Below are 27,651 nucleotides of genomic sequence, written 5' to 3' on the forward strand. Positions count from 1 at the left end.
AGCAGCCAGGAGTACAATGACAGAATTACAAAAATACAGATGAAACTTCATACAGAATAAATGTAGGGACAAACACACACACACATTACTGTCTCATGGAGGAAATAAATTGCAAAGATTTTTAAAATCTTACCACTGTTTTCATCTGCTGTTCCATCTAACTGAGGTATAGACAGACTTGCCAAAAGTAAATCATTACCACTCCAATCCATCTCTTCTTCTGAAGAGCTGTCTTCAGTTGAGCTCTGATTCTTACTTCTGTCAGCTGACCTAAAAATGAAACCTATTTTAGACATACAACATATTTTGGCCAGTCACCTGATAGGAAAGTTCTTCCTTTACTATTCTGAGAATAAGTTTTCTAATACTCACATATCCTCTCATTTATATCATGCCCTTTTACTGTGCAGAAATACAGAGTCCAGTTAGATTTAGATTAACTTAATATTTACGAACACAAATTGCAGTGGTCTGTTAATTTATATGAACAGATGTGTGAAATAATTTTATATTCTAAATCACTCTCATTCCTACTGTAACTTTAATTCCTCATTACCTACTGAGCATCATTGTATGTACATTTTTTTCACTTCCCCTTCTTACTATAGCCTCCAGTGCCTTCTGAAACGCTGCACTTCGAGGAATATTTTGGGCTGCAGAAGGAGAGAGTAAGCTAGTCATGCTCCACAGCTAGAAATTCTCTGCCCATGGAAATACCCTAGCGCAGCGGTCCCCAATTTTTTTGGTACTAGGAACCAGTTTTGTGGAAAACAATTTTTCCACCGGGGGGGGGGGGGTGATTTGGGATGATACAATTGTGCATTTTATTTTGATGTGGTGGTGAAGTGTCCTTGAATGTGCAGCTTCTGGAAAGAGCTCTCTCAGCCCCACCTACCTCACAGGGTGTCTGTTGTGGAGGAGGAAGATAAAAGAGATTGTGAGCCATTCTGAGATTTTGAGTGCAGGGCAGGATATAAATCCAATGTAATCGTCTTATTATTATTGTTACTACATTGTAATATATAATGAAATAATTATACAACTCACAGCCCGGTTGCTAACAGGCCATGGACTGGTACTGGTCCACGGACAGGGGGTTGGGGACCCCTACCCTAGTAGATCCAAACCCATATTTCCTAATCTCCAAGCAAGAGTTTAGAAAATGGGAACACTTCATATGCTCATGCACTCTTTTTGCATACTATCTTTCCCCTTCAGTTTTCTGTGACACTCGCATCAGGACTAAATTATAGTCAAAGCTAACAAATCCCACTTTGCACCATTGTTTCCATGCAGTACAGGAAATGAAGATTTTTACTAATGAATTTTTTTTTCAACTGCTTGTGAATTTTATTGAAACTCTTGGCATACATAAAAAGTAAAACGTAGCACAGTTCTGTTACTATAGAACATAAATTCAAAAATAATCTTAAGTAATATCATCCAATAGAGAGAGCAATTCTATCAAATTGGTGGTGATGATGATGATAATCACAATAATGTAGTATACAATGCGCATGAGAGATCTCAATAAAATAACTTATTAGGAACAATATCTTGTTGGATTAAATGATCCACAACTGGAAACCTTACAGCTTGGAACTTTTCTTGATATTGTTCCAAGTTAGGTATAAATGGATGGCTAGTGATTTTGCTGTGAAGAAAGTATTCCCATACTTTGTTTTGCCACATTAACAGAGATTGGGGGGGGGGGGATTTAACCCTCCATTTTGTAGCAATTCTCATGATAGCTAACAGGATTGAAATCAAAATTTGTTTACTTTTATTTCCAGTAATAGATGTCAGTAAGGATAAAAGGACAATTTCAGGTAAAGCCAGAATATTAATCCCTGTAATAATAAAGATTTGCAGCAAAATTTGCTGCCAAAATTTGTTTATGTAAGGGCAGTAGATAATGTAGATAATCACTCAATTGCCCGCAATTTTTCCAATAGCTGGGACTGACTTGAACATGAATTTGATATAACCGGCTGGGGAAAGATACCATCTGTGCAAAATTTTGATGAATTAAACCAAATATTAAAAATCTTAGATGTGATGCTTGGAATATTGTAGATTGAAGGCCAATCATCTTCCTGAATATTTTGTTTAAGATTTTCTTGACAGTAAATCTGAATTTGTTTAACTTCCAGATTTGATACAGAAATAAGAAATGTTATAAATATGTGATATAAGACCTTTGATTTCCCCCTTACTATTGAACTATTTAAAAGGAAAAAAGCAACATACAGAACCAGCCCAAGACTATGTGGTGCCCTAAGCAAAGTTAGGTTCTGCCTGCCCTCAACCAATTTTCAAAAACAGATGAATTGTCACCATGACTTCTAGGTGCTCTTATGGTAGAAGAGGCAGCCTCCAGTAGCATTCTGTGCAACTGTCCCCCCTTCCCCCATTAAAAACACCAAGGCAGGCAAAAAATGGGAAAAGCCAGGGGGATTCTGTTGCTAAGGCTTATAAACACCTGTATAATTGTACTTAAAGTTAAACCATGATTTGACAATTGCTATACAATTGGGAAGCATTTTCATGATTTCATTACCAGGCATCTGAAAAAGTGAACTATTCCACTTGTAGATCTTGATAAGTGAACACTATCAATTTACCAATGATCACAAGATACAGTAAATGCTACTCATTTCTGATCAATCAATCCAAGTCAGCCTGAATCATCTGAATCAAAATACCTTCCCTGTGGACAACAGAGGTATAGGGCTGCCAGGTCCAACTCAAAAATATCTGGGGACTTTGGGGATGCAGCCAGGAGACTTTCCCATTCCCTAAAATAAATAAAAAATTCCTCATCCCCCCCAGAGCTGGCTTCTCTCTCTCTATCACACACACACACACATAGAGCAGCAAAAATAAAGAGTTTGCAAGTCCACACACTTGTGGATCTCACTGGGGCAGTTTACTAACAGGAACTGGTGAATGTAACCATATTTATTTTCATTAACTTCTCAGGAAAACAAAGAGCAGCCAAGGGGGGGGTGGAATTTTACTCCAAACCAGCACTTTTCTTCCTCTCTCACACATGCTTCACAGAGCCACATTGCTCTGCCTGCTTGCTCCAGTAAGATTTAAAGGCACCCCCCCCCCCAAGAAAAAGGGATAGGAGGGAAGCATCAATTTGGGGCCCCCCAAGGGCTGGTGGCCTAGGCAAATGCCTGTTTTGCCTAGTGGCAGGGTTGGCCATGGCAACATAGCATACAAAAAAATCCTGAATCATATATATGCATAATCTGTTATTTTTTTTGTCAGCATGTACTCATTTAGCAAATATTCTGCTATAGCAGTACAGGCTGGGTGAAAGGATTCTAGCATTGTCTCTGAATATTAATGAAGAAGCTACCTTCCTCCAAGGAAGGTCAGATTAGCTACTAGTACTTGGGTTTTTTCATTGACCTACTTGTCTGAGCCATCTAGATTCAGGTAACTGATTATATTTCTAATCCTAGATTCCTATCCTCATAGCATGATTGAATCTGACCTTCCAGACAGATTTCTCTTAGAAATACTGGTTAATTCAGTAATCAGAAATTAGTACTTTCCAACATAATCGAACAAATAAAGGATGTACCTTCTTTTTTCACTGGCATCATTAATGTTGCTGTCCCACCGTTGAGACATAAGCAAACTTAGCTCCATTTCTTCCTTTTCAATTTGTGGCTCATTTTCTTCATCATCGCTGTTGTGTAGATTCCTACAGCTTCCAGGAGAAAAATGTTGCAATAAAGTTCTTTGCTCTCCAATTTCATAGCCTTCATCCTCCAAACCATCCAAGAGACGCACCATTGCTTGATCAGCACTACCATCCACTGCAGTAAACACAAGAATAAGTTCAGGCATGTGTCTTATCAGTTTAAGCAAAATCTGGATTTGTGTATTTTTTTCACTTTAATGTTCATTTACTACTTCTGTGATCTGAGTCATACTGCTACAACGCTGTCATTTTTCTTAACTTGTCTAAATGCATTCAATTTACAAGGTGAAAGCTAAGATAAGATACCACATCAAACCACTGTTTATTTTACATGTTTAGTTTGTGAACTCAGTCCACAGATCATAACTGAAGCCCTGGTTTACTTTGACAAGTGCTGGTTTCATTCCCTTGTTTCCATAGCCTGTTATTACATCACTGGGGAACAAATCAAGGTTATGTCATCTGCACTCTTACATCATACAAATCCACAGTTAAAATTAACTGCAGTTCTTAGTTTATATTGTGGATATGGCCAATGTCTAAGCTGAGTCAATATTAGAGAAAAAAATCAACACAAGCTGTTTTCTGAGGAGGTTGACTTCACTGACCACTGAAATAGAAACAAAGCACTTTTAAAATATTAGAAACACTGTATATAATGTTAATGTTTTAATCTTGGTATGTGGTTTTTAATCTTAATATGTTGTTTTTATTGTTGTAAGCCAAGCTGAGCCCGTTTGTGGGATAGGGCGGAATATAAATCGAAAAATTAAATTAAATTATGGATTGCATCACTGCTTTGAGATTTCACCAGAAAAAAAACCCTGGACATCAATGAAGGTTTTTTTCTTGTCATGGAAGTGGGTGACCTTGGGCCAGTCACAGCTCTATCAGCCCCACCTACCACACAGGTGCCTGCTGTGGGGAGAGGAAGGGAAGGAGATAGCAGGTAGTTTTGAGACTCCTTAAGGTAGAGAAAAGTGGATTATAAAACCCAACTCTTGTTATTTTTCTTCTGATAGCAATATCTTTGTAGAAAACAGGGGTGCACTTACCTGTAACCTTTGTTCATCCAGTGGTCTGTGCAGACACACATGGGATGGCATTTCTGCAGGCCTGCCACCAAGAGAAGCTAGCGAGCTTATAGGAAAATTACAGTATCTCAAGAGTGCTATCTTCCTCGTCACACACAGAACTTCCTACCCAAAAGTCACATGATGTGGGAGGAGCCAGCACCCTTCCCTCAGTTATCCACCAGCTGCCACCAGGGAGTGTGAGACACTCACAGCAGGGAAGGAGGGAGGGATGTGTGCCTGCACAGAAGACCACTCGATGAACCAAGGTTACAGGTAAGTGAAACCCCTGTTTTCATCTTCGTGATTTCTGTGCAGTCCCACATGGGAGATTAGTAAATTCACCTACTTTGGAGGTGGGTTTGGGATGTCTCAGTGAAACATTAATTGCAGTACTGCTTTTCCCACAGCCGCATCTCTCCAAGAATTCACATCTACCACATAACTGTATATAAAGGTGGACGGAGACCCCAAGGGTGCTGCTTGGCAAATGTCGAGAAGAGGGAGACCTGAAGCAAATGCTGCAGATGAACCTGAGCCTGTGTAGAATGTGTTGAGTCCATTACAAGACATCAGGCATTTGCAGCTGAATAAGCCAGCATTATGGCTAAACAAATCCATCTAGATATCGTTTGAGCAGAAGCACCATGCCCTTGGTGGTGTCTTCGAAAGCAATGAAGAGGTGTCTTACAAAGCTCCTTTGTTCTGTCTAGATAAAATAAGGAGTGCTCTCTGCACCTCTAGGGTGTGTACTGTTTCTACTCTTGGTTGAGAGCATAGAGTAGTAAGCTCACCACTCTCATGGCTGATATGATGGTTACGAGGAAAGCAACCTTGGATGAGAGAAAAGCAAATCATACAAGGGGATTGATTCAAGCAGTTTATGTACCATTTTTGCAAAACTTGTAATTAGATCCACCGAGGGACGGCAAGACAGCAAATGGATCTAAAGTATTGAGACCCCTTATGACAAGTTTTGAATCAGGAAATGCAAAATAACAAAACAAAACAAAAAACAGATGTACCTCAAACGTGCTCATGAGAGGCAGAAATAGCTGTTACATACACCTTATACACCAAAGTATTAGGTAGGCCTTTTTTCAAAATTGAGGTCAAATATGTGAAAAATGTCACTTAGGATATATACAGTCCGAAGGTACCTAACTCCAGACTGTTCCCACCTGATCTATAAGAATGTCCTGCAGGACCACCAGTACCCTTCCAGGAAGCAGTCCAAGGGTCAAATTAACTACACTGCCACTCTCAGGGAAGGAACGGACAGGTGAGGATCAAAATGGAAATTTACTAGATCTAGTTATCTGGGAAACACAGTGATGTACTCCCCTGTTTAGGGCCCAAAGTATGAGGAACCATGGTTTCTTTTTTTTCTTTTTTTTTGTTCCCTTTTTTTTTTTATGTCCAAAAACTTTTTTATTGAATTTAGTAAACATACAAATAAAGCAATCAATGACTGTATCTGCAATCATTCTTTGTGTATAAGCATAGCATACCAGCAGAAAACAGAATATATATATATACACAAAATACAAACAAAACAACACGTACATACATTCACACATACATACATACTTGGCAGCTGAATTAAAAAATAAGTACTCTGTCCATATGTTAATTACATCAAATTAATAATGTCATAATATCTACCAGGAATACATGTACGCATCTGATCTACAGGACTAAAAGAAAATTTAAGAAATGGAAGCCACTTGTACATCAGAGAATCGTTACCATCTGAATTATTTATATTGCATAAACTATCTGCTATCTTGTCCATAGCATAGACCTCCCAGATTTTAGCATACCAGGCTTTAACTGGAGGAATATTGGGAGATTTCCAAAATTGGGCTAACACCATTTTAGCAGCAGCTAGTAAAAGGGATATCAGGGATTTATTGAGAGAAGTAATAGAAATACCTTTCCAACAGTCAAGCAAAATGAGTTCCAATCTTAAGGGTAAACTATAGCCCGTGATATCCTTGATTTTTACCACAATTACTGCCCAAAACGACTGCACCCTCGGGCAAGACCACCAGCAGTGTATAAATGTGCCCACCTCTCCACAATTTTTCCAACATTTGGAGGATTGATTTATCGCCATATGGCTTAATCTCTGAGGTGTTAAATACCACCGGAACAAAATTTTTTGAGTTTGTAATTGTATATTCAATGATTTTGAAACAAACGAAGGAGATGACCAGATTTGTTGCCAAACATCCTCCTGAAAATTAATTGAACTATTCCTTTGCCAAATTTCTTGATAGGATAACAAATCAACAGCATCAATGTCTAGCAAACCCTTATAGATAAATGAAATCAGTCCCTTCCGCTTTAAAAAAGGAGATTGTAGCAAGGATTCAAAGAAAGTAAGAGGTCGATTGAAATTGTATTTCTTTGAGAGTGATGTCACCAAGTTGTTAATTTGCAAGTATTCAAACCATGGGATTTTTGTCCCACCAGTTTTCTCTTCTAAAGATTTTTTGTCGAGCACTTTTCCATTGGACAAAATATCCACAAACCTATAAAGATTATATTTTTTCCAAATTGGAAAAGACTTGTAAAAAAACCCCGGTTGAAACCAAGAAACATCCATAAAATGAGATAGTGGAGACATAGGAGGGGCTAAAAAGAGGCGGCGTTTGTCCCAAATCTGAAAAATGGCTTTAAGGAAAAGGTTGGAGGAGACATTAGGAGGTCTCTTCTTTGGAAATTCCCATAATGTAGATTGAAACGATTTGTTATTTAGATAGGTATCTTCTAGGACCTTCCAGCCTGAATTTAAATCAGCATCATGGTATCTGACAAGGCCTCCTAAAATGGCAGCTTCATAAAATTTATGCAGATCCGGAAGAGCCAGACCACCTGAGGATTTAGAACGAATAAGAGTTGCATACCCTATTCTAGATAAGCCCTTGTTCCAAATGTATCTTAAGAACGAACGACGCCAACCCACAAATAAGTCCTCAGGAATAAGAATAGGAATGGCTCGAAATAAAAACAGAAATTTGGGAAAAATAAAAGATTTAATAATCTGAATTTTTTCATTCCAGGGAATGAGTGAAGAATTTTTATTCTTTTGCATAGTAAGAATGTCCTTAATCAATAAATGATGATTGACTTTAAAAATATCTCCCAATTTTAAAGGTATATTGATCCCCAAATATGTCCAATATCTATCCATTTTTTTGAAGTGATAATTTGAGTAGATGGAATCTTGGAGAGCATCTGAAATTGTGATGGGATAAAGAATGGTTTTAGATGGGTTTACTCGAAGACCCGATATAGAAGAAAATACAGATAATAAATCAAAGACAGCTGGTAAAGAAGTCTTAGGTTTTGTAACAAAAAGCACTAGGTCATCTGCAAACAAAGACACCTTAATTTGTTTCTTTCTAATAGGGATACCAGCAATAATATTGGTATTACGGATAGCATTAGCAAGAGGAGGAACCATGGTTTCATGGCCAGAAAGAAGCCACCAGAATGGCTGTCATTTTGGCCCTGCAAAGTTTGGCTACCACCTTGTTGTAGCAGGCTACAGAAAGGAAGCCTGCTGCAACAAGGTTAGCTGCTACAACAAGGTCCATACAGGTAGACCTTCCAGGTTAACTGGAAGGCATCCCCTCGGAAGTGCTCCCAGATTGCTGGTTTTGAGCAAAAACATAGTGCCTTTGGTGTTCACCTGAAGTGCTAATAGGTCTATTTGGTGAAGACTCCGCTGTCAGGACACCAGTTGTTAGCAGCAGTCTAAAGGAGACCATTCATGGGTGGTGTCAAAAGTTCTGCTTAGCATGTCTGCCTACCGATTCAGTTCGCATGCTATGAGAATGGCTGGTGATTGCTCAATACCAAAGAAGATTTGCTTCCCAGTAGAGGAAGTAGCATTCTACTGTGGTATTGTCAGTGTGCAGAAGGGGGGGGGGGGGAGAGAGAGAAAGAGAGAGAGAACGAACACTCTCTATTTTATGGAACTCCAGCATCTTAATGTGTACAATGGATTTGCCAGTGAAGATGTGAATGTCATGGTGTCAACCTCTAAAATCAACACCTGTCGTGAAATTGGACATGTCAGACCACCAAGTTAGAGATCTCAGCATAGATCTAGGGATGGAAAGCTGACAATGTTATGAGTGTGGGTGGAAACTCCAAGGAACCAATTTTGGGGTGGTCTCATATACAATCTTGGGTGTCATATGTCCCAGCAGAGGATGTATGAATCTAGGTTGTCTCAGGCAATGTGTCTGCGGAGCTCCAACTAATGAGGAAATCTTGGTCACCCTCCTGGAAGGCATAGAAATTTTGCCCTGCACCAGCCCAAACAGTGCTCCAATGAAGTCAATGGACTGTGAGGGGCAGAAGTTATGACTGCCTGGATCCCAAGACCAGGACTCCGTTGATTTCTGTTCCTAAGGTCTAGTTTTAAAGCTGACACAGCAGTCTCAATCCACCACTTTGCTGCAGTCTCTCAGCACTGATAGTATTGCCATCTCTGTGGAAAATTCAGAAGCGATTGTCAAATATGCTTTTGGAAGAAATCCTAAGTAGTTCAAAGAATTCTATGCTTCTTTGAAGGTTCTGCAAGACCTCTGCTACGCACAGGCATTCCTCAAGATATAGACTATACACATTTGTCAATGTAAGTAAGATATTGCTACTGACCTGCATCTGGGAAAAAACCCTTTGGGGCAGAAACAAGCCCAGAAGGTAAAACTGAGTAGTCACAGGTCTGGCCAGCCTGGGTAAACCTCAATAAACTTCCTGCAGACGTTGTGTACAGAAATATAGATATATGCATCCTTAAGATCTGGCACAACAGCTGTTGCGGTACAGAAGCCAGATAACATCCAGTAAGGCTAGCCTTCTAACGTAAGGTTAGCCAGAAATTTGATTAACTTATGCAGGTCAAGAAGAGGCCGTTTCCCCCCATATGTCCTGGGGATGTAGCTGTATCATGAACTACTGCATCTTCTTAAGGATGGAATGAGTCTAGGGAGAGACAGTGCCAGCTGAAGGTAGGACAGCAGGTGCATACTGATAACATATACGGTAGGTAACTCAGAATTCAAGATCCTAACCAGCTGAATTAAGCAAGAGGGGTCATTACCCCTGCCAGCATTGTCCATGCAGGACTCACTTCCTGGCCCGTTTCCCTCTGGAAACATGCCACCATTAGCACAGGGTAAGAAGGTCTACCTGATCCCTGGAAGGATTGTAATCATCCTCTACCATCAAAATAAGGAAAGGGCGTGTTATCGTACAGAATCAATCTTCTATCATATGTGGTGGCCCTGGAGCCCATGGCCCTGCTATGGCAGTCAGCCACATAGTGAGCAACATAGATCTGCTGCTTGCTGAGGCATACTCCACTCTCTACTAATGCATTTGCCAGGATTTACTTATCCTGAGGTAACTCTGTCATGTGAGGGAGCATCTTCTGGCACAGGAGTCTATTATGAAGATCCACCAAAGTAATGAAATTGACCACTATTAATCCCATGGCACCAAAGAAAAGCTGACCTCTTTTGGCCTCGGTGTCTAATTTTCACACCTCCCCATATTAGGAGAACTACAGAAGCCATTTTGGCCCCTAGGTGGAATCAGTTCAGATGCAAAAGAACTGGCTGTAGGGTGCTGAAATAGAAACCACAGTTAGGCACAGAGTCTTTAGGCATCCAGCTGTAGGTGCAGTAGAAGCTGGCTTGCGCCAAGCCAAGAGCATCACCTCCTGAATGCCCTAAGTAATGGAAAGGCTACTGGAAGTAAATAAGGCTTGCATGAATGGATCCATGTTGTTAGGCTCTAAAGATGAAAGCTGTAGCTTTAACGCTTTAGCCATTCATAAAATCTGGACTGCCAGATGGAGAAGGGGCTAGTCATCTTCTTTGGCACCACCAGGCCAAAACAGAACTGCATTGGCACCAGGATGATCAGTGCCCTGATCCCTCATGATGTCCCCATGGAAAAGAGAGCGACATGGGGCGACAGTACCATCTTTGAATGGGAGAGCATCTGCAAGAACAGAAGTACAATCAATAATCACACCCTGTGGGTGCGCTACTATTTTCATGGTGCTCCACTGGTTCCCCATCTGATGATGAGGGCACTCTCTGAGGCACCAGTGGGGAACAAAGTACTCATTTGGAACGTTTTGGTGTGGATGGAAATGACAGAGATTGATGCCGAGGCGAATCATGACCTGTGGTTCCAGAGTGACGGCTGGAACCAGCTAATGTCACATGGCGCCATGGCAACAGTGATTGACCTGTGGTTCCGACAGGGATTGGTGCTGAGGCAGTGAATGACCTGTGGTTCCAGAGCGACGGAACCAGCTACTGGTGCCACATGATGCCAAGGCGACGGTGATCGATCTCTGGTTCCAACAGGTATTGGTGCCAAAGCAGTGGTTCCAAAGCAACGGTTCCAGAATGATGGTTGGAATTGGGTGATGACATCACATGGCGATTGATGGCACCACACAGCTGCTGAAAACACCAGCCAATCAAGGGTCTGTTGAGGTGGGGAAGGCAGGGAGCACTGTGAACAGTCATGGGATTTTTTCTTCCCTTTCGGCCTCCATACTGAGGTTTAAACCCCAACCTGGATGCCAAAGCATCAGTCAGTTTAGGGGCTTGTATTGCTGACTGATGTAATATGAGAGTGCCATACATATGGAACGCTGACAGAAATTTGCATCTGTATCATCCCCCTGCCGAAGTGAGCACCCATTCTTTTTTATTCCAGGAGTGCCTTCTGAGGTATCAGTTACCATCAGAGCCAGCTCCACAGGGGAGCCTTCACCTGAGCCCTGGGAGTTATTCCAGTACATGTCTGGCCTGAGGAGCCAAAGCAGAGAAATACAATGGACAGTCGTCAGTTTTTTTGCCATCTTCACCTCACATTCATGACAGCATTTGAATAAAGGAATGTTAAAACTGTAGCATCTGAGGTAAATCCTCTCACAAAGTGAACAGCTCGCTGGAACTAGTTCTCTCTCTGTGGCAGCAAAAAAGAAAACTGAGGGACGAGTGCTGGCTCCTTCCACATCACGTGACTTTTGGCCGGGAAGCTAGCACTCTTGGGATACTAGAATTTTCCTATAGGCTCGCTAGCTCCTTCTGGTAGCAGGCCTGTGGAAACACAGTCCCATGTGTGCCTGCACAGAAACCATGAAGATGAACCTGAGTATTCCATTTTCTTAGCTTCTGAACAAACACTTCCAGAAAGGGAATACTGAGATTTGAATGTGAAACCCTGAAAAGCTTAATTCATCCCCTTAAGGTTTATTTGCATCTAATTTAGCTTCTGTTCCAGCTTTTTAAATTATATTGGAATATTCTGTGAACAGGAAGTTAAATGGTAGCAGTGGCTGCTCCTTCTTCTAGGTTTAAATTAGAAAAGGATATTATGACCCAGGTCAGAGTAAAAAGTACCATTTAGGGACACATGCTCTAAAGTTTCTATCTCTGGACATGCACAAGTGCATAGTCTGTTAGCATAAGGAGTTTTATGGAATTTCTAAGAAGTATCGCAGAGGGTAGCACATTCAGGCCACACAACAACCTTTTATTTGTCCATCACATGCATAAACATATACACCTCATTTATCATACTTGAATGCTCCCTTCTTCCTTCCCCTCTAAACAGAGAGCCAAATTGTATGTTCATGTTTTTAAAGCACTGGGACAGAGCTTCCTGGACTGAACTCATGTTTACCAACAGCCGCAAAGCAGCTGCAAAGAATGGATTTTTAAAAATAAAAGAGCGCCTAAATGGGCTCAGAATGCTACCACAGGGGGATGAAGGGCTCCTGTCTCCTCCCCTAGCTGTTTTCCCATGCCAAAACAGTGCTGGGTGTGTATGTGTGTGTGTGTTATTACCCTATTTTTATTGCTTCATGTACACAGAACACAGCATGTGGAGCAGCAAAAACATCTGTTTTCAGCATGGGAAAACAGCTGGAGGGGGACGACAGGAGCTCTTGCTTCCCTGCAGTGGTATTTTGAGCCTGTCTGGGTTCTACCTGATTTTCCAAAAGCCATTATCCTCAGCTGCTGTGTGGCTACAGGTAACCAGATACAACTCTTTAAAACACAAATGTGTAGTATGGCCCAAAGCATGAAGGAAAACTTCATCTGGGAAGCCTTTGAATTCCAAATTGCCATGGCATCTGAATGAATTCAAATGGGTGTCATGTCTTTCATACAAAGAGTGATTCTTAACTTCCATTAAACTGTGGTTTAAAATCCAGGTTTGTGAAGAGGCAAAAGGCTTTCCAAATTAGAAAATTTTAATCACACTCTGTGCTCAAGGAACTGTGGGAGGGAATGCATGAACATAAGAAGAAGCTATCTCTATGCCTATCATGGACAAACAGAGGTTTGTTTTGATGCATAAAGGTGACCATACTTTTAAGTGAAGGCAGAATATACAGGATATTAATGACTGAACAGCCAGTATCGTAAACAGTAACTTTTCTTACTAAAGGGAAAGGCTACAATGGCTTTGTGCAATACTGAATGCTTACTGAAAACTGGAGTTTTAGTTAATCTTCGAGATGAAGGTTGGAAGTGCTGACTATTTTCCATGACACTCAGAATAGCTTCTTCATTAATAAGAGCATCTTCTTCTTTATACTTCTCAGTAGTTTCCTCTAAAAATTACATAAAACACTATGTACATGAAGTGAGAACATAATTTTTAAAAACACAGGTTGTGCTTATTCACACTTTAGCATATTCAAATTATTTAAACAGGATTTTAAAAATAAATGGTTAAAGATTTAGCGGAGATAAGATTGACTTCATATATTTAAGGCTGATCACAGAAGATAAGAAATGACAATGGAAATACTTTTTGTAGTGATTGATGTTTACTATAACTCCTCTTAGTAAGGCTTGGCAACTATGAGTTCTTAGAAACAATCCATCACCTTGAAAGTTGCCATCTACCACTATAAGTTGCCAACTGTCTTCCCATGACTTCTTTCTTAATGTGAGATGGCAGTATGAGAAAGTTAATTGTTATTTACACGCTTTTTTGTTCCTGCTTCACTATGACCACTTCCGTCTAAGAAAGACAACAGAAGGGGATAAAAAAGTATGAGGAAAGTTCTCTCTCACACTTGCTTACTTTTAAGCTGGGTCTGCACATGCAGGAGGTGGTGGCAGAATGGACTGTGCCACTGCAGACAATAGATATTTGTGGACACTGCCTCCAGATGCAGATAGTACAGACTACTCTACCACATCTTGACTAACTCCTCATTCTGCTCCATGTGTAGACTAGGCTTTAGTCTCTTCCCTTGCCTTTCCCAACTATTTTTATTTGAAAAAGTAAACAAGTGTGTGGGGGGTAGGGTTACCAGCCTCCAAGTGGAGCCTAGAGATTTCCTGTTTTTACAACTGACCTCCGGTTGGCAGAGACCAGCTCCCCAGGAGAAAATGGCTGCTTTGAAGGGTGGATTCTATGGCATTGTACCATGCTGAGGTGCCTCCCCTCCCCATACCCTGCCCTCTCCCAGATCCACCCCCAAAATCTTTTCCAACACACCTTGCACCCCTAGTGGAGGGGAAAGTAAAGATACAAAAGAAACAGGACTTCTTCTGAAATGTTTCTCTCTTCCCTTTTGTTTTCTCAGCTGGAAAAGTGCCAAAAAAAGAAAAGGAGAGGCAGGGAGAAACTGAAGGACCCTGGAGTCCAAACTAGGTGAGATAGATACCCATAGGTTTTCCTTATCAGAGAAACAGCAGCTGAAGGGGGCAGGGCCACAATAAAATGGCATAGGCAGGGGTAGGGTGGCCAGACCGTCCTGGGCACCCGGGAATGTCCCAGTTCTGGCCCCCTATTCCCGCCTCCCGGGCTGGCTATACCGGGACCATTAGAGGTCCTGGTTTAGCCAGCCCTGGAGGCGGTGGGCCGCGTGCGCCGGCGAGGAAGGCGGCGAGGGAGGGAGGGAGGGAGCGTCCCTGCGCACGCGCAGGGACGCTCCCTCCCTCACCGCCTTCCCCGCCCGCGCGTGGGGCCCGGCGGCGGTGGCGGAGGCCGGGGAGGCGGCGGAGAGGCCGGCGCTGGTCCCTGGAGGCCCTCCAGAGACTCTGGAGGGCATCCAGCGACCAGCGCCGACCAGCGGAGGCCACGGAGAGGCCGGCGCTGATCCCTGAAGGCCCTCCAGAGACTCTGGAGGGCTTCCAGCGACCAGCGCCGACCAGCGGAGGCCGCGGAGAGGCCGGCGCTGGTCGCTGGAGGCCCTCCAGAGACTCTGGAGGGCCACCAGCGACCAGCGCCGACCAGCGGAGGCCGCGGAGAGGCCTGCGCAGGTTCCTGGAGGCCCTCCAGAGACCAGCGGAGGCCCTCCCCGGCCTCCGCAGCCGCCGCCAGCAGCAGCAGCCGCCGGGAGGAGAGGCCGCCACCCGCCCTGTATGAAGGTAAGCAGGGAGGGAGGGGGTCGAAAGCGGGGGGGGGCGGCTGGCGGGGGGGGCGGCCAGCCTTCCTTCCTTCCCTTCCTCCTCCCTTCCTTCCTTCCCTCCCTCCTCCCTCCCTTCCCTCCCCCCTCCTTCCTTTCTTCCTTCCTCGCTCCTTCCTTCCTTCCCTCCTTCCTTTCTTCCTTCCCTCCCTCCTCCCTTCTCTCCCTCCTTCCTTCCCTCCTTTCTTCCTTCCTTCCCTCCTCCCTTCCTTCCCTCCCTCCTTCCTTCCTCCTTCCTTCCCTCCTCCCCTCCTTCCTTCCCTCCCTCCCTCCTTCCTTCCCTCCCTCCTTCCTCCCTCCCTGTTTTGGTGGTTTGGTATATGGTTACTTTTGCATTTATTGGCATTTGCATTTATTGGCAATAGCTTGTGTAATACAGCATTTTGACTTTTTTTTTTTGCCATATAGATAGGGTGATCATTTTCCTATACTACTTGTGCTTTGCGTATTTTTCAAGTGCTTGTGTATTTATGTACATTGTTTTCATTGACTAAGGGAGGTATCTGGTGTTTTCTGGTTGCTGACCTAGCCAGACAGGACAGGAGACCAGCAGAGAATATCTCCCCTGTTTCCCTCCCTCCCTTCCTTCCTTCCTTCCTTGGCTCTCAAATATCCGATGTTCATGTCTTGCGGCTCTCAAACATCTGACCTTTATTCTGTGTTGCTCTTTTGTTAAGCAACTCTGGCCACCCCTGGAGTAGACAATACTGACTTTGGTGGACCCAAGCACTGATTCAGTGTAAGGGAGCTTTGAGTTTGTGTCTTCTGGTGCAATTTTGTTCTCAAATCCTGTATTTACTTCATCAGTATATGGGATAAGGCACTTTCTCAACTGTGCTGCATAATGCAGCCTATTTATTTTGTTCTGTTTGCTCTGTTGGCTCTATCTGTGCCACCTTCATCACTTTCGGGGTGTGGATCCCCCAGTGGGGTGGTCTCCCGACTCCCTCCGCCGGCTGTTTCTGATAGCCCTGCGCCCCCTCTTTCATTCGATATGTGTCCCGTGCGGGTGCCACCCTCCTGCCGGGAGATGCCGCAAAATGAGCCCCCTTGAGGCTTATGGCGGCAGGGCTCGGGGGAAGCGAGCTAGACTGCTGTTCTTTTGAGGGGTTATAGAGTGTTTCGAGCCCGTCCCTGTGGCATCGGTCCCATCGTTGTGGGGCCCAGGGGGCCGGCGCAGCGGCACGCTGAAGCAGCCTGTCGGTCACTTCCGGGTTCCTGTCCTGCATCTCGACCTGTGTTATTAGTGACAGGCTGCTTCGGCGTGCCGCTGCGCCGGCCCCCTGGGTCCCACAACGATGGGACCGATGCCACAGGGACGGGCTCGAAACACTCTATAACCCCTCAAAAGAACAGCAGTCTAGCTCGCTTCCCCCGAGCCCTGCCGCCATAAGCCTCAAGGGGGCTCATTTTGCGGCATCTCCCGGCGGGAGGGTGGCACCCGCACGGGACACATATCAAATGAAAGAGGGGGCGCAGGGCTATCAGAAACAGCCGGCGGAGGGAGTCGGGAGACCACCCCACTGGGGGATCCACACCCCGAAAGTGATGAAGGTGGCGCAGATAGAGCCAACAGGACAAAATAAATAGGCTGCATTATGCAGCACAGTCTCACTGGAATCTCACTGGAATCTGACTGGCTTCTCAGCGTGGAACCCGTTCTCTCTAGTCTTCTCACTTTGAAAAAAGTAAAAAAAGAGTTTCATTTAACTTTACTTCCCCCTTTCCCTCTCTATAAATAATCTTGGTGTTTCTGGCCGTGATATTTGGGGGATTTTTGGGGACGTCACAGGAAGTGCTGTGAAGTCACTTCCTGTTTCCGGCAGTGGCATTTGGGGGAAATGATGTCACAGGAAGTGATGTCACTTCCTGCTTCCGGCAGGTGGCGCACGGGGGGGGGAATGATGTCACAGGAAGTGATGTCACTTCCTGCTTCCGGCAGGTGGCGTGGGGGAAATGATGTCACAGGAAGTGATGTCACTTCCTGTTTCCGGCGGTGGCATGATGTCACTGGAAGTGACGTCACTTCCTGTTTCCGGCGGCGCGGCGCGAAGCGCGCGCACACCCCTGCCTTCCCCCCCCAAAAGGTGTCCCTGGCTGGCCTTCAGACATTATGGCCACCCTAGGCAGGGGAGATGGCCACAGTCCATATCTCTCTGTACTTCTAACAGAAATGTAAAGCGTTATATAGAAGAACCAATGTTTTTCTTTGTGCTCCCTCTGCAGCCTTTCTTCCCCTAACGTGGGCAGAGGGAGAGTGGAATGTCAGGGGCTAGACATCTTTTGTACTTTGATTTTGTTCTTTTGACTTCCCAACTGTTTTCTGGCTCAGAAAAACAGGCACAAGATTACAAAGGTAAGAGATTATTTCTTCTTTCTCTTCCCCATTTCACTTTCCCTAGCTGGAAACAGACATAAAAACAGTATTTTTCCTCAGCTTCTTCATAAAAATAATTACAGCTAAAAAATTAAACAGTATTAACAATACTAACCTTTGTTTAGTTCTTTATCACTATGCACTTCTACCATACTGGCAGGTGAACATGGAACAACTGTTGGAGATTCTACCTCAGAATGTAGTGTCAATTCAGCAGAGAATTCTGGTGATCCACTGCCGTAGTTTACTGATCCAGAAAATGTCCTAATTAATAAAATAGAAAATGGTCAACATGACAGTAAAACTCATAAATAAACATGATAAATATTCAGAAAAATGCTTACACAGAGAGATCACTTTGCTTGAGGATTTCTTTAAGTTGCTTCTGAAAGATTTTTTCACTCTCTGTAGCAGTCACAAATCCACGATCTTCAGAGAAAAAATTAATGTTATGCTGAATGTTTAATGAAGCAATACAGAAAGACTGCTGAGAATTCATAAATAAGGAAATGAAACTTCACTGGACAGTCTATTAACAGTTGAGTAGGTTCTCAGGTGTGGCAACACAGAAATTTTCTAAATAAATAAAATTAACAACTATTCTTCTTCTTTATGGAATTTCTTTAATAATGTAAGTTCAAGCATGCAATTCATAGTCTGTGAGTTTCAAGCAGTCCACAGCCGATTCCAAAAGGGGCTGTATTTCTTTTAGAACATTTCTATACATTTAATAATGTATTCTGTAGTCCCGCAAAACTATTAAATGCATTCTCCAGATCAATAACTCATTTGGAGACAAACTTCAAAGATAAAACCAATAGAAAAAGAAAGTGTGAGGAGTTATGTCTCATTGCTAGCTTCAAAACTCTAAACCAGTCAACCAAAGGACCATCTATTCCCCTATGAACCTGCCTGGGAACTGCTGTTAAGGAATTTTCCATGTCTTATAATTATGAGCCTATGTTGGTTTGCCAAATTTTAGAAATGTTGTATCCCTGCCTGGCCTTTCCTCTTGAATCTGTTCATTTTTTTTTAATCTGTTCATTTTGACCTTTGTTCCCTTAGCAACTATTTCAGTCAACGGTTGGAGCCATGCTATCTCTCAAGGAAGAGTTTCATGGTTTGGAACATAGAATCTGAACAGAGTGAAAATTATGTCTGGGAACAGAATTGATGAACTCTCTTCAAAATTCTAGATTGTGATCTTTTGCTTACTTTACCCTATAAAGGAAGGACTCAGTATCATGTTCAGTGTGCTTGTATGACTTGCTCTTGTAGGCACCAGGATGATTATCCTTAATAAAGACTGTATGCTCTGTTAGCCAAAAAAGCTTACAGTGTTTCTCCCTAGACACATCCTCAGAAGGGGGTGGCCTGCCTATTCTAGGTCCTCCCACAACAGTTCCACATCTTGAAGAGCATCCCACCCATGGAACTACTGGAAAATGACACGTATGGATCACCGTTCAGTCACAGTGGCTCCCAAGGCAATTTACAATAAAAACCTAACAAGTATTACATGCATTTATTTATTTATTTATATCTATTTAATAGGCTTATATTCCGCCTTTTCCCATTATGGGCTCAAGGCGGATCACAACATATAAAAACAGCAATAAAAACCTACATATCAAAGTTAAAAAACCAGTTTAAAATTAACAGTAAAAGCAATAAATAAAACGCACCATCAGCAGACAGGGCACAGCATATCAATAACCAGTTGCACTGTAATAAGCACGATGTTACCACAAGGGAGGCCAAATGATGGAATAATAGGACGCCCGCTGCCTCAACCATAGGCCTAGCAGAACAGCTCCATCTTGCAGGCCCTACGAAATGGCAGTAATTCAGGTAGGGCCTGGATCTCCACAGGGAGCTGATTCCACCAGGCAGGGACCAGGGTCGAAAAGGCCCTGGCTGAGGCAAGTCGGACATCCTTAGGGCCGGGGTGGTCAGGAGGTGTTGCGTAGCCGATCGCACCAACCTCTGGGGTGTATATGGGGAAAGGCGATCCCTCAGATATGTTGGTCCCAGACTGTGTAAGGCTTTAAATGTCAGTACCAAAACCTTGAAGTGGATCCGGTACTCAATAGGTAGCCAGTGCAGTTGGTGCAGCACTGGCTGAATGCTTGCTTGTAAAGGCAATGCAGTTAACAGCTGTGCTGCTGCATTCTGCACTAGCTGGAGTTTCTGGATCAGCTGCAAGGGTAAACCTGCATAGAGCGAGTTACAGTAATCCAACCTGGAAGTGATCGTTGCATCGATCACAGTAGCTAAATCCTGGGGGGATAGGCAGGGTGCCAGCTGCCTGGCCTGCCAAAGGTGGTGAAAGGCAGATCAAACAACTGCTGTGACCTGGGCCTCCATGGTAAATGAGGCATCCAGTATCACTCCCAGACTCCTCCCCTTTTGAACCGGCGCAAGAGATGCACCGTCCAGGATTGGAAGTCGGAGGCCCAACTCTAATCCCCCACGGTTCAGGTACAGGACCTCCGTCTTGGTTGGATTGAGTTTCAGCTGCGTTTTGTTGCAACCATCCAGCCACAGCTTCCAAGGCCCTGGTCAAATGCTCCAGAGTGGTGTCTGAATGGCTGTCCATCAACAGATAGAGCTGGGTGTTATCCGCATATTGGTGACAGCCCAGCCTAAAACCTCGAGCAATATGGGCGGGGGGCGCATATAGATGTTAAACAACATTGGTGAGAGAATAGCTCCCTGCGGTACACCACACTCTAGTGGGTGTCACAAAGAGGTCTGCTCACCAAGGGCCACCCTTTGTCCCTGATCACGGAGAAAGGAGGAAAACCACTGTAAGGCAATCCCCTGGACTCCTACGTCGGCAAGGCGGTAGGTCATTAGATCGTAGTCGACTATGTCAAATGCTGCTGAAAGATCTAGCAATAGTAGCAGTGCTGACCCGCCTTGATCCAGATGCCTTCTGAGGTCATCTGTGAGGGCAATGAAGACAGTCTCTGTGCCATGCCCAGGGCGGAAGCCGGACTGGAAAGGGTTGAGGATAGAGGTGTCCTCCAGGAAAGCTTGAAACTGCTCCGCCACTGCTTTCTCAATTACCTTACACAAAAATGGAAGATTCGAGACTGGGCAGTAATTGGCCGGATCATAGGGTCCAAAGATGGCTTCTTCAAAAGTGGACATACCCACTGCCTCTTTGAGCCTAACTGGGAAAGTCCCTGAAGACAGGGACAGATTAATAATATCAACCAGAGGGCTCCAGACTTCAGCACCACCTGCTTTAACAAGCCAGGATGGGCATGGCTCTAGAGGACAAGTGTTAGGCTTCACTGCGGCCAAGATCCTGTCCACAGCTTCCAGAGAAAGCTAGCTGAAGTGGTCCAAAGAAGGGCCCAAAGACGAACAATGGGCTTCCAGTTCACGTACTGTATCATCTGTGGCTGGAAGATCTCAGCAGAGAGCCAAGACTTTGTCTGCGAAGTAAGTCGCAAAAGCCTCACAGCCAATATCCAATTCCCTAATCTTTTGGTTGCCTATCAGCACTGTAGTTAATGATTGAATTGTCCTAACCAACTGGGCTGGGCGCAACTTCGCAGACGCAATGGAGGCTGCATAGAATTCCTTCTTAGCGGACTTCACTGCCTTCTCATAGAGCTTCATAAACGTGTAAGAAGTTCTTGACTCCTCGTCGTAAGAGCGCCGCCACACTCGTTCTAGCCATCTAAGTTGCCATTTCATCCTCTGCAGCTCCAGGGTATACTATGGAGCTGCTTTGGTACAGCAGCGCAGAGGATGCCAGGAGGCGATGTCATCGATGGCTGTAGTGAGCCGGGAGTACTGGTCCTCCACTTGCTCATCCAATGACCCGCCAGGGGGCATCAGGTCCTGCAGAGCTTCCCGAAGCTGCTCAGGGTTCAGTTGGCTCCGCGGGTGAGCATAAATTTGTTCGCCGCCTAAACAGGAGGAGGGCTGCAAGTCCAGTCCAACTTTCAGGGCATCGTGATCTGACCATGGAACTGTATCTACAGCTATCAGATCCAGCGTTATCCCCACCCCAAAAACCAAATCCAACATGTGACCAGCCCAGTGAGTGGGAGCTGATATAATCTGGATGAGTCCTAGTGTCTCCATGGATGACACTAGGTCCTGAGCCTGCACGGATGCTGCATCATCAACATGGACATTGAAATCCCCCAGGACCAACAGCCTGAGGAAGTTCAAAGCCCAGGTCGATACAGCATCCAGCAGGGCAGGCAGACTATCTGGGTGTGTGTTAGACATTTGGTACACTGCCCAGATAGCCAAACTCCTCAGCCTCCCACACTAGGCCGACACACTCAATGCCGAGTATGTTTGGGGCAGGGAGTGCCCTGAAAGAAAGAGTCATGAATAACACTGCAAAACCCCACCCTCCTGCCCAGTCATCCGAGACTGGTGAAGAACCGAGAACCCAGGTGGGGTAAGCTGGTTCAGGGCAACAGTTACGCCCTCCTGTACCCAGGTCTTGGTTATACATGCCAGATCTACCTGTTGCTCTACGATATAGTCACATAAAGTATAGATCTTATTTTATTAATAGATCTGGCATTAAACACCAATGTCAAAGCTGGGTAAACATTCCTAGCCCCACAACCAACATGCCGAGGGATGGGACGTAGGTGGGAAGAAGTCCAAGCATTTCCATATCTCTGGCCTCTTTTAAAACGCTAAGACCTAGTCCCACCACCATACTTCCACCGCCCTGTTATGGCCGGGATCCCTGACCCTGACATGGCCTCTCCTGCACAGTGCTATTCAGCCAAGTTGAACCAACTAGCATGTGTCACCACTGTATTCCACTCTACAACTTCCCAGCCAATTTTACAGGCCACTCTATTGCTAAACCCACTATTTCCCAGTCTAAATACCCAACAGTTAAATTGTTCCCAACTACCAATATAATCCCATCTACATAGCCAATTAATTCAAGAACAATGCTTAAATTATCCAATGACTGCATCAACAAAGGAAAAAACTTTCTTCCTGCTTGCCTTGTGAATTAGGAGGACTAATCTGAGAGGACTCCTTGTTCTCTCTACGACGTTGTTTCTCGTCTTCCCATATGGCTTGTAAACCTGGATTCTGACCAATCTGGGCTAGAAAAGTTTTAAAAAGGACAGAACACAGCAGCATTAGCAGAAATATCAGGCTGATTAAAAATGAATATTAATTTTTGCCAATATGTTCTCTGCTGTTCGCAAGAATTACCTCCTTCTTTGCAAATAACACAGAGTAAAAAATTATAAGCATTCATTTTTTTGAACGCAGAGAATTTATAAAAGTTAATTTATCTAGCACATGAAGCCAGTTTTATACAAATACCATGCTGCCAGGAATGGTTAAATTATCAATACTGCATTTATTTTTCCATAACATTAAGCAACAAGAACATGAGTGGCATTATCAACATTTTCTACTCTGATTTCTATAATGTTAAGTCTTTCTTTAATTGCATTTGCAATTCTGTTTATTTACTGCTTATGTAACTTTTATTATAATATTTATATTACTTATTAGACTGAGGATTTACTTGAATAAGCACTGGAGAAATGTTCCACTTGGGAAATTCCTCCTCTGTTTTCCCCACCTTTACTGGGAATGTCTCAGTATCACCTGCTATTTTAACACTACACTCAAATTCTTTTTGTGACCTCATTTCCATGGTTTTCAGTGCCACCTAAAATATATACAATACACAGCTGAACTCTACTCAGATATTTTATACTGTTTGTCTATCCCTGCATCTTCAACCATCTTCTAATATAGTCACTTGTATTTGTTTCACTACCATCTCAAATTCAACATATCCAAAACTGAACTAACTACTCTCAAGAAGTCTCACATTCAGATACTAACAAGATACGTACCTGTTTAGCTCCCCCCAACCATACCCTTCGCCCCCTTCCCCTTTTTTGTCACCTTCAATTAGGTGCTTGAATCTTGATATAAATTATACTACATTCTGTTGGCTAAAATTTTCATTCACACTCCTATCATCTTCTGCCTTGAATACTGTAACTTTTCCTCTTCCGTCTTCTTTTCAGTCCTCAACCTAAATCTCTACTTTGAAAAAAATTAGTATCTCCCATTACTCATTCTGTGCAGCACCACTCATTGTATCCCTTCATTAGCTTTTATTCCGCTTCCATGTCCAGCAAGAATTCTCACCTCTAAGAATTTCCACAGCCTCATTCAATTCTCCCTCTTCATAGCCACTCTTCCTCATTCTGTCTCCGCCCAGTTTTCATTTCTCCAGTTTTACTACGCTCAACTTGATCAGTATTTTTTACTTTTTTAAACAAGTTAACCTGTTCTCATGGCCTAAAATACAGAACTCTTTTACTGAACACATATATGATAAGGCTCTCTCCTTTCCTTCAAATCCCTGCTTAACACCCAAGCTTGGCATCTGGCTTCTCTCTTCATTCCTAGCTGCAACTAAGCCTTAAGAACATAAATTGCATCTGGCCACATTCACCACCTTCCCTGTTTTTCCCAATACCTAATTTATCGTTTACATTAATTGTGCTGTATAAACAATGAAATATGAACCTGTCACCATCCTGAAGAATTAAAACAAAAAAATATTTTTTACCTTCAATATCCAATCTATTTAAAATATCTGCAGCTACCGCATCCACCTCCAACTCACAGGTACTTTGTGGTTCAACGTCCTCTAGTACTAAAGAGCTGCAGTTAAATTAGAATTGGAGGATTAGTATAGTATTTCTTATGAAAATTCTCTTCCTTTAAACTCATTAGAAAAAAGCTGCACATAATGAAATGTGATTTATTACTGACCATCATGGATTTTAAAATCAGAACATTTTAAATCAACAGTCAATAATTTCAGGTTCAATAATTTTAAGCCATATATATATATATATATATATATATATATATATATATATATATATATATGAATGAAACTCTCTCTCTCTCAATATATATATATGGCGAAAGATTTATGCGATCTGAAGAGAAACCAGAGTGTGTGTATATTTGTGTATATGTGTGTGTATATATATGTATATAGTTTCTTACTTAGAAATCAAGGTTCTACACCAGGATTAAAGCCTTGCTTCAAATTCTGGTTTACAAATTCTGGTTTACAAGCAAAAAACATATTGCAATTTGGATGTTATAACAAACTGCAGTTAAAAACTTCCTAATTTAGGAAAACTTCAATCTTGTCTCTGCATGTAAGTGAAAAATGAAGGCGAATCTGAGAGTCATTATAAACCAGGCATTATCTCATCAAATTCTAGTTTGTTTGTCATCAAGATCTATGTGTGAGAGAAGAGAAGGAATACAAGAAGTACATCCTGCTCTTCACTCAGAGCATCTTATAATCTCCTTCCCTTCGTCTCCCCACAACAGATAGCCTGAGAGAACAGCTCACAGAGAACTGTGGCTGACCCAAGTCACACCAACTGCTGCATATGGAGGAGTGTGGAATCAAACCCAGTCCTCCCAGATTAGAGTGCACATAATTAACCACTACACCAAACTGGCTCTAAAGGAAGCTAAACAGTATCATGTCACATTGGCGAAGTTGAAGAATCAAGTCAAGATCCTGTCACAATCAGGATGAAGAGCATGTTAATATACTCAGAGGGCACATATACTGATGCACATGATTATGCAAGAAAGACTGGCTGCAAAGGCAGAGACATTTGTGGTTCACTTAAACACAGGACTTGTATTTTATTTATTTCTGCACAATTATATCCTGCTCCTCCTGAAACAGCTCAGAGCGGCTATATGGGAAAGCTGGTGTTTAAAGAACCTTGAATGTGTCTTTTTTGACATAAATTACAAAAATCTACAAGTTATAAACATAAAATATTAGGTTTTGCAACAGGAACCACTAATTTTAAATACCTATTCTAAGTTTCATACTTATTTATTTATTAGTGCAAGGACAGTGCGCATTATATCACAGGTGTTAAGTTTTGTCTACTGCTTCTAGGGGGGCTGTTTGACACACACTCCTGAACCAGCAGCAGTGATTTCCTTAGAGAGCACTTTCCAATGGGTACCTGTTTTCGAGGGCTGTAATTCTGCTCCCCTAAATCAAATCCTCACCAAACCTGGAGAGTGCATAGAGGAGAGTCATCTGGAGACTCATTATGATTTTGGTGTCTCTAGCCTGCTAGGGGGGCCTTGGTTCATGAAGACTTCATGAATCTTCCTTTTCCAGGTTTGTGCCTATCCTTAGCAATGTTTTTCACTTATTTCCCCTCCAACTACACTGTGATTAGCAATGTTTCAGGGAATGAGGTGGAATGCAGCAGAAGGGAGAGGCAGGAAAGTTTCTCTCTGCTGGGCAAACAGTTGGATACAATCTGCATTTGGCCCTCATAATTTCTGCTGGCTCAGATTTAGAATTATCCTTCTCTAGTGGAAAAACAGGCATCCTTAATAATTCATGTGTAGTTTTATCTAACAGCCTTTTTTCACTTTAGTAAGAAAGCTTCATGGTTAAGCTTGGGAACATTTTAAACAAATAGTACCTAATTTATGATTATTGGAAAAAGTGCCCTATTTTTGTACACACAATATAAAACATCAGCCACTGACTGAAATCACTCAAGCTTCTATAACAATAAAATAGGGATTAAATATTATCAGTTCCATTGAAGATGCGTCTGTGCTGAGCATATTTTAATAACTCAGTATTTAGAACACACTTTTCAGAATAGATTTGTTTTTCTTTGAGCTGCCTTCACTGGGTTAAATCCAGAGAAATTAATTGGTAATGATTAGGGAAATTTTCTGAGTAGGCTTACTTCTGTGAACAAGTGTGTATTGCTGATTTCCCCCAAGGAAATTTGGAGGACAAATTTCTAAGTATTTTATACAAGCAGCTTTCCATAGTACACTGAAGTATTCATTTATTGCTAATGCTTCTCTTTACTTTTCACAGAATACATAGAAGCATTATTGCAACATGGTATTATGCTTTGTGGTGTGAGTTAACAGAAACCACAATAAGCTAAAACATCGACCGATTTCGCACTAGGGTTTGTTCCAGGTGGAGAACCGTTTTGCCCCCGTCACTACTCTTAGTTTTCGTACGAGCTGCGAGTTGGTGCGCCACTTTTCCACAGCAAGAAGATCTCACTTGCTGAGGAAAAGCAGCTCTGGGGCAGCTTGTGCGAAAAAAACAGGTTGCTTACCTGTAACTGATGATCTTCGAGGGGTCATCTGTGCAGTCACACACATGGGTCTTGCCGCAGGCAACGGATCCATACCTCGGAGCTCCAATAGCTCGCCTATAGCGCTTTTTGGCACGCTTCCCTCCCGCTCTGGGGAGCAGGCACCGACTGCGCATGCCTGGAGCGGGGGGGGGAGCGCCCATCCCACTCAGTTTCTTCCAGCCGCCACTGACACTATACAAAGTTAAACAACAATCACAGGAGGCCAGCAGCGGGGAAGGCTGGGTGGGCGTGTGTGACTGCACAGATGACCACTTGAAGATCATCAGTTACAGGTAAGCAACCTGTTTATCTTCTTCGTGGTCTCCGTGCAGTCCCACACATGGGTGACTAGCCAGCTGAATGTCCTGGAGGAGGGTGCTGGTAAAAGAAAAGAGTTAGTCACATAATCAAATCACATCACACCATATAGGTTATAGATGGAAGCGGATGCACTCACCCGTGGCTTCAATGGAAGATGGATCTGAGGACCGCTTGGCCAAAGGAGGTGTCTCGTCTCGCACGAACGTCTAAGGCATAATGGGAGACGAACGTGGATGGTGAGGACCAGGATGCAGCAGCACAGATGTCCTCTAAGGAGACGCCCTGTAGAAAAGCCAAAGACGTTGAGACCGCTCTGGTAGAGTGAGCCTTAAGGCCTTTGGGTAGGGGCTGCTTAGCCAGTTCGTAACACAACTTGATGGCACTAACTACCCATTTAGATAGTCTCTGGGTAGAAATTTTGTGTCCTCTGTGAGGTTTACCGTAGGCCACAAACAAGTTAGGGT

The 27,651-nt window shown here is 43.2% G+C and overlaps 1 protein-coding gene across 1 annotated transcript in view; it reads right to left on the minus strand.

Annotated features, from left to right (window-relative positions):
• REV3L (REV3 like, DNA directed polymerase zeta catalytic subunit) overlaps nt 1-27,651 on the minus strand; it is a 154,621-nt gene that overhangs the window by 76,427 nt on the left and 50,543 nt on the right. Inside the window, exons 6-12 of the mRNA XM_060238202.1 lie at nt 24,259-24,353; nt 22,655-22,759; nt 17,996-18,080; nt 17,767-17,915; nt 13,337-13,462; nt 3,599-3,836; nt 134-270 (exon numbers count right to left, since the gene is read on the minus strand). Coding sequence (XP_060094185.1) covers nt 134-270; nt 3,599-3,836; nt 13,337-13,462; nt 17,767-17,915; nt 17,996-18,080; nt 22,655-22,759; nt 24,259-24,353 — 935 coding nt within the window. The remainder of the gene's footprint in view (nt 1-133; nt 271-3,598; nt 3,837-13,336; nt 13,463-17,766; nt 17,916-17,995; nt 18,081-22,654; nt 22,760-24,258; nt 24,354-27,651) is intronic.

The sequence above is a fragment of the Heteronotia binoei genome, chromosome 1 (genome assembly GCF_032191835.1).
Source record: "Heteronotia binoei isolate CCM8104 ecotype False Entrance Well chromosome 1, APGP_CSIRO_Hbin_v1, whole genome shotgun sequence".
Classification (NCBI taxonomy): Eukaryota; Metazoa; Chordata; class Lepidosauria; order Squamata; family Gekkonidae; genus Heteronotia; species Heteronotia binoei.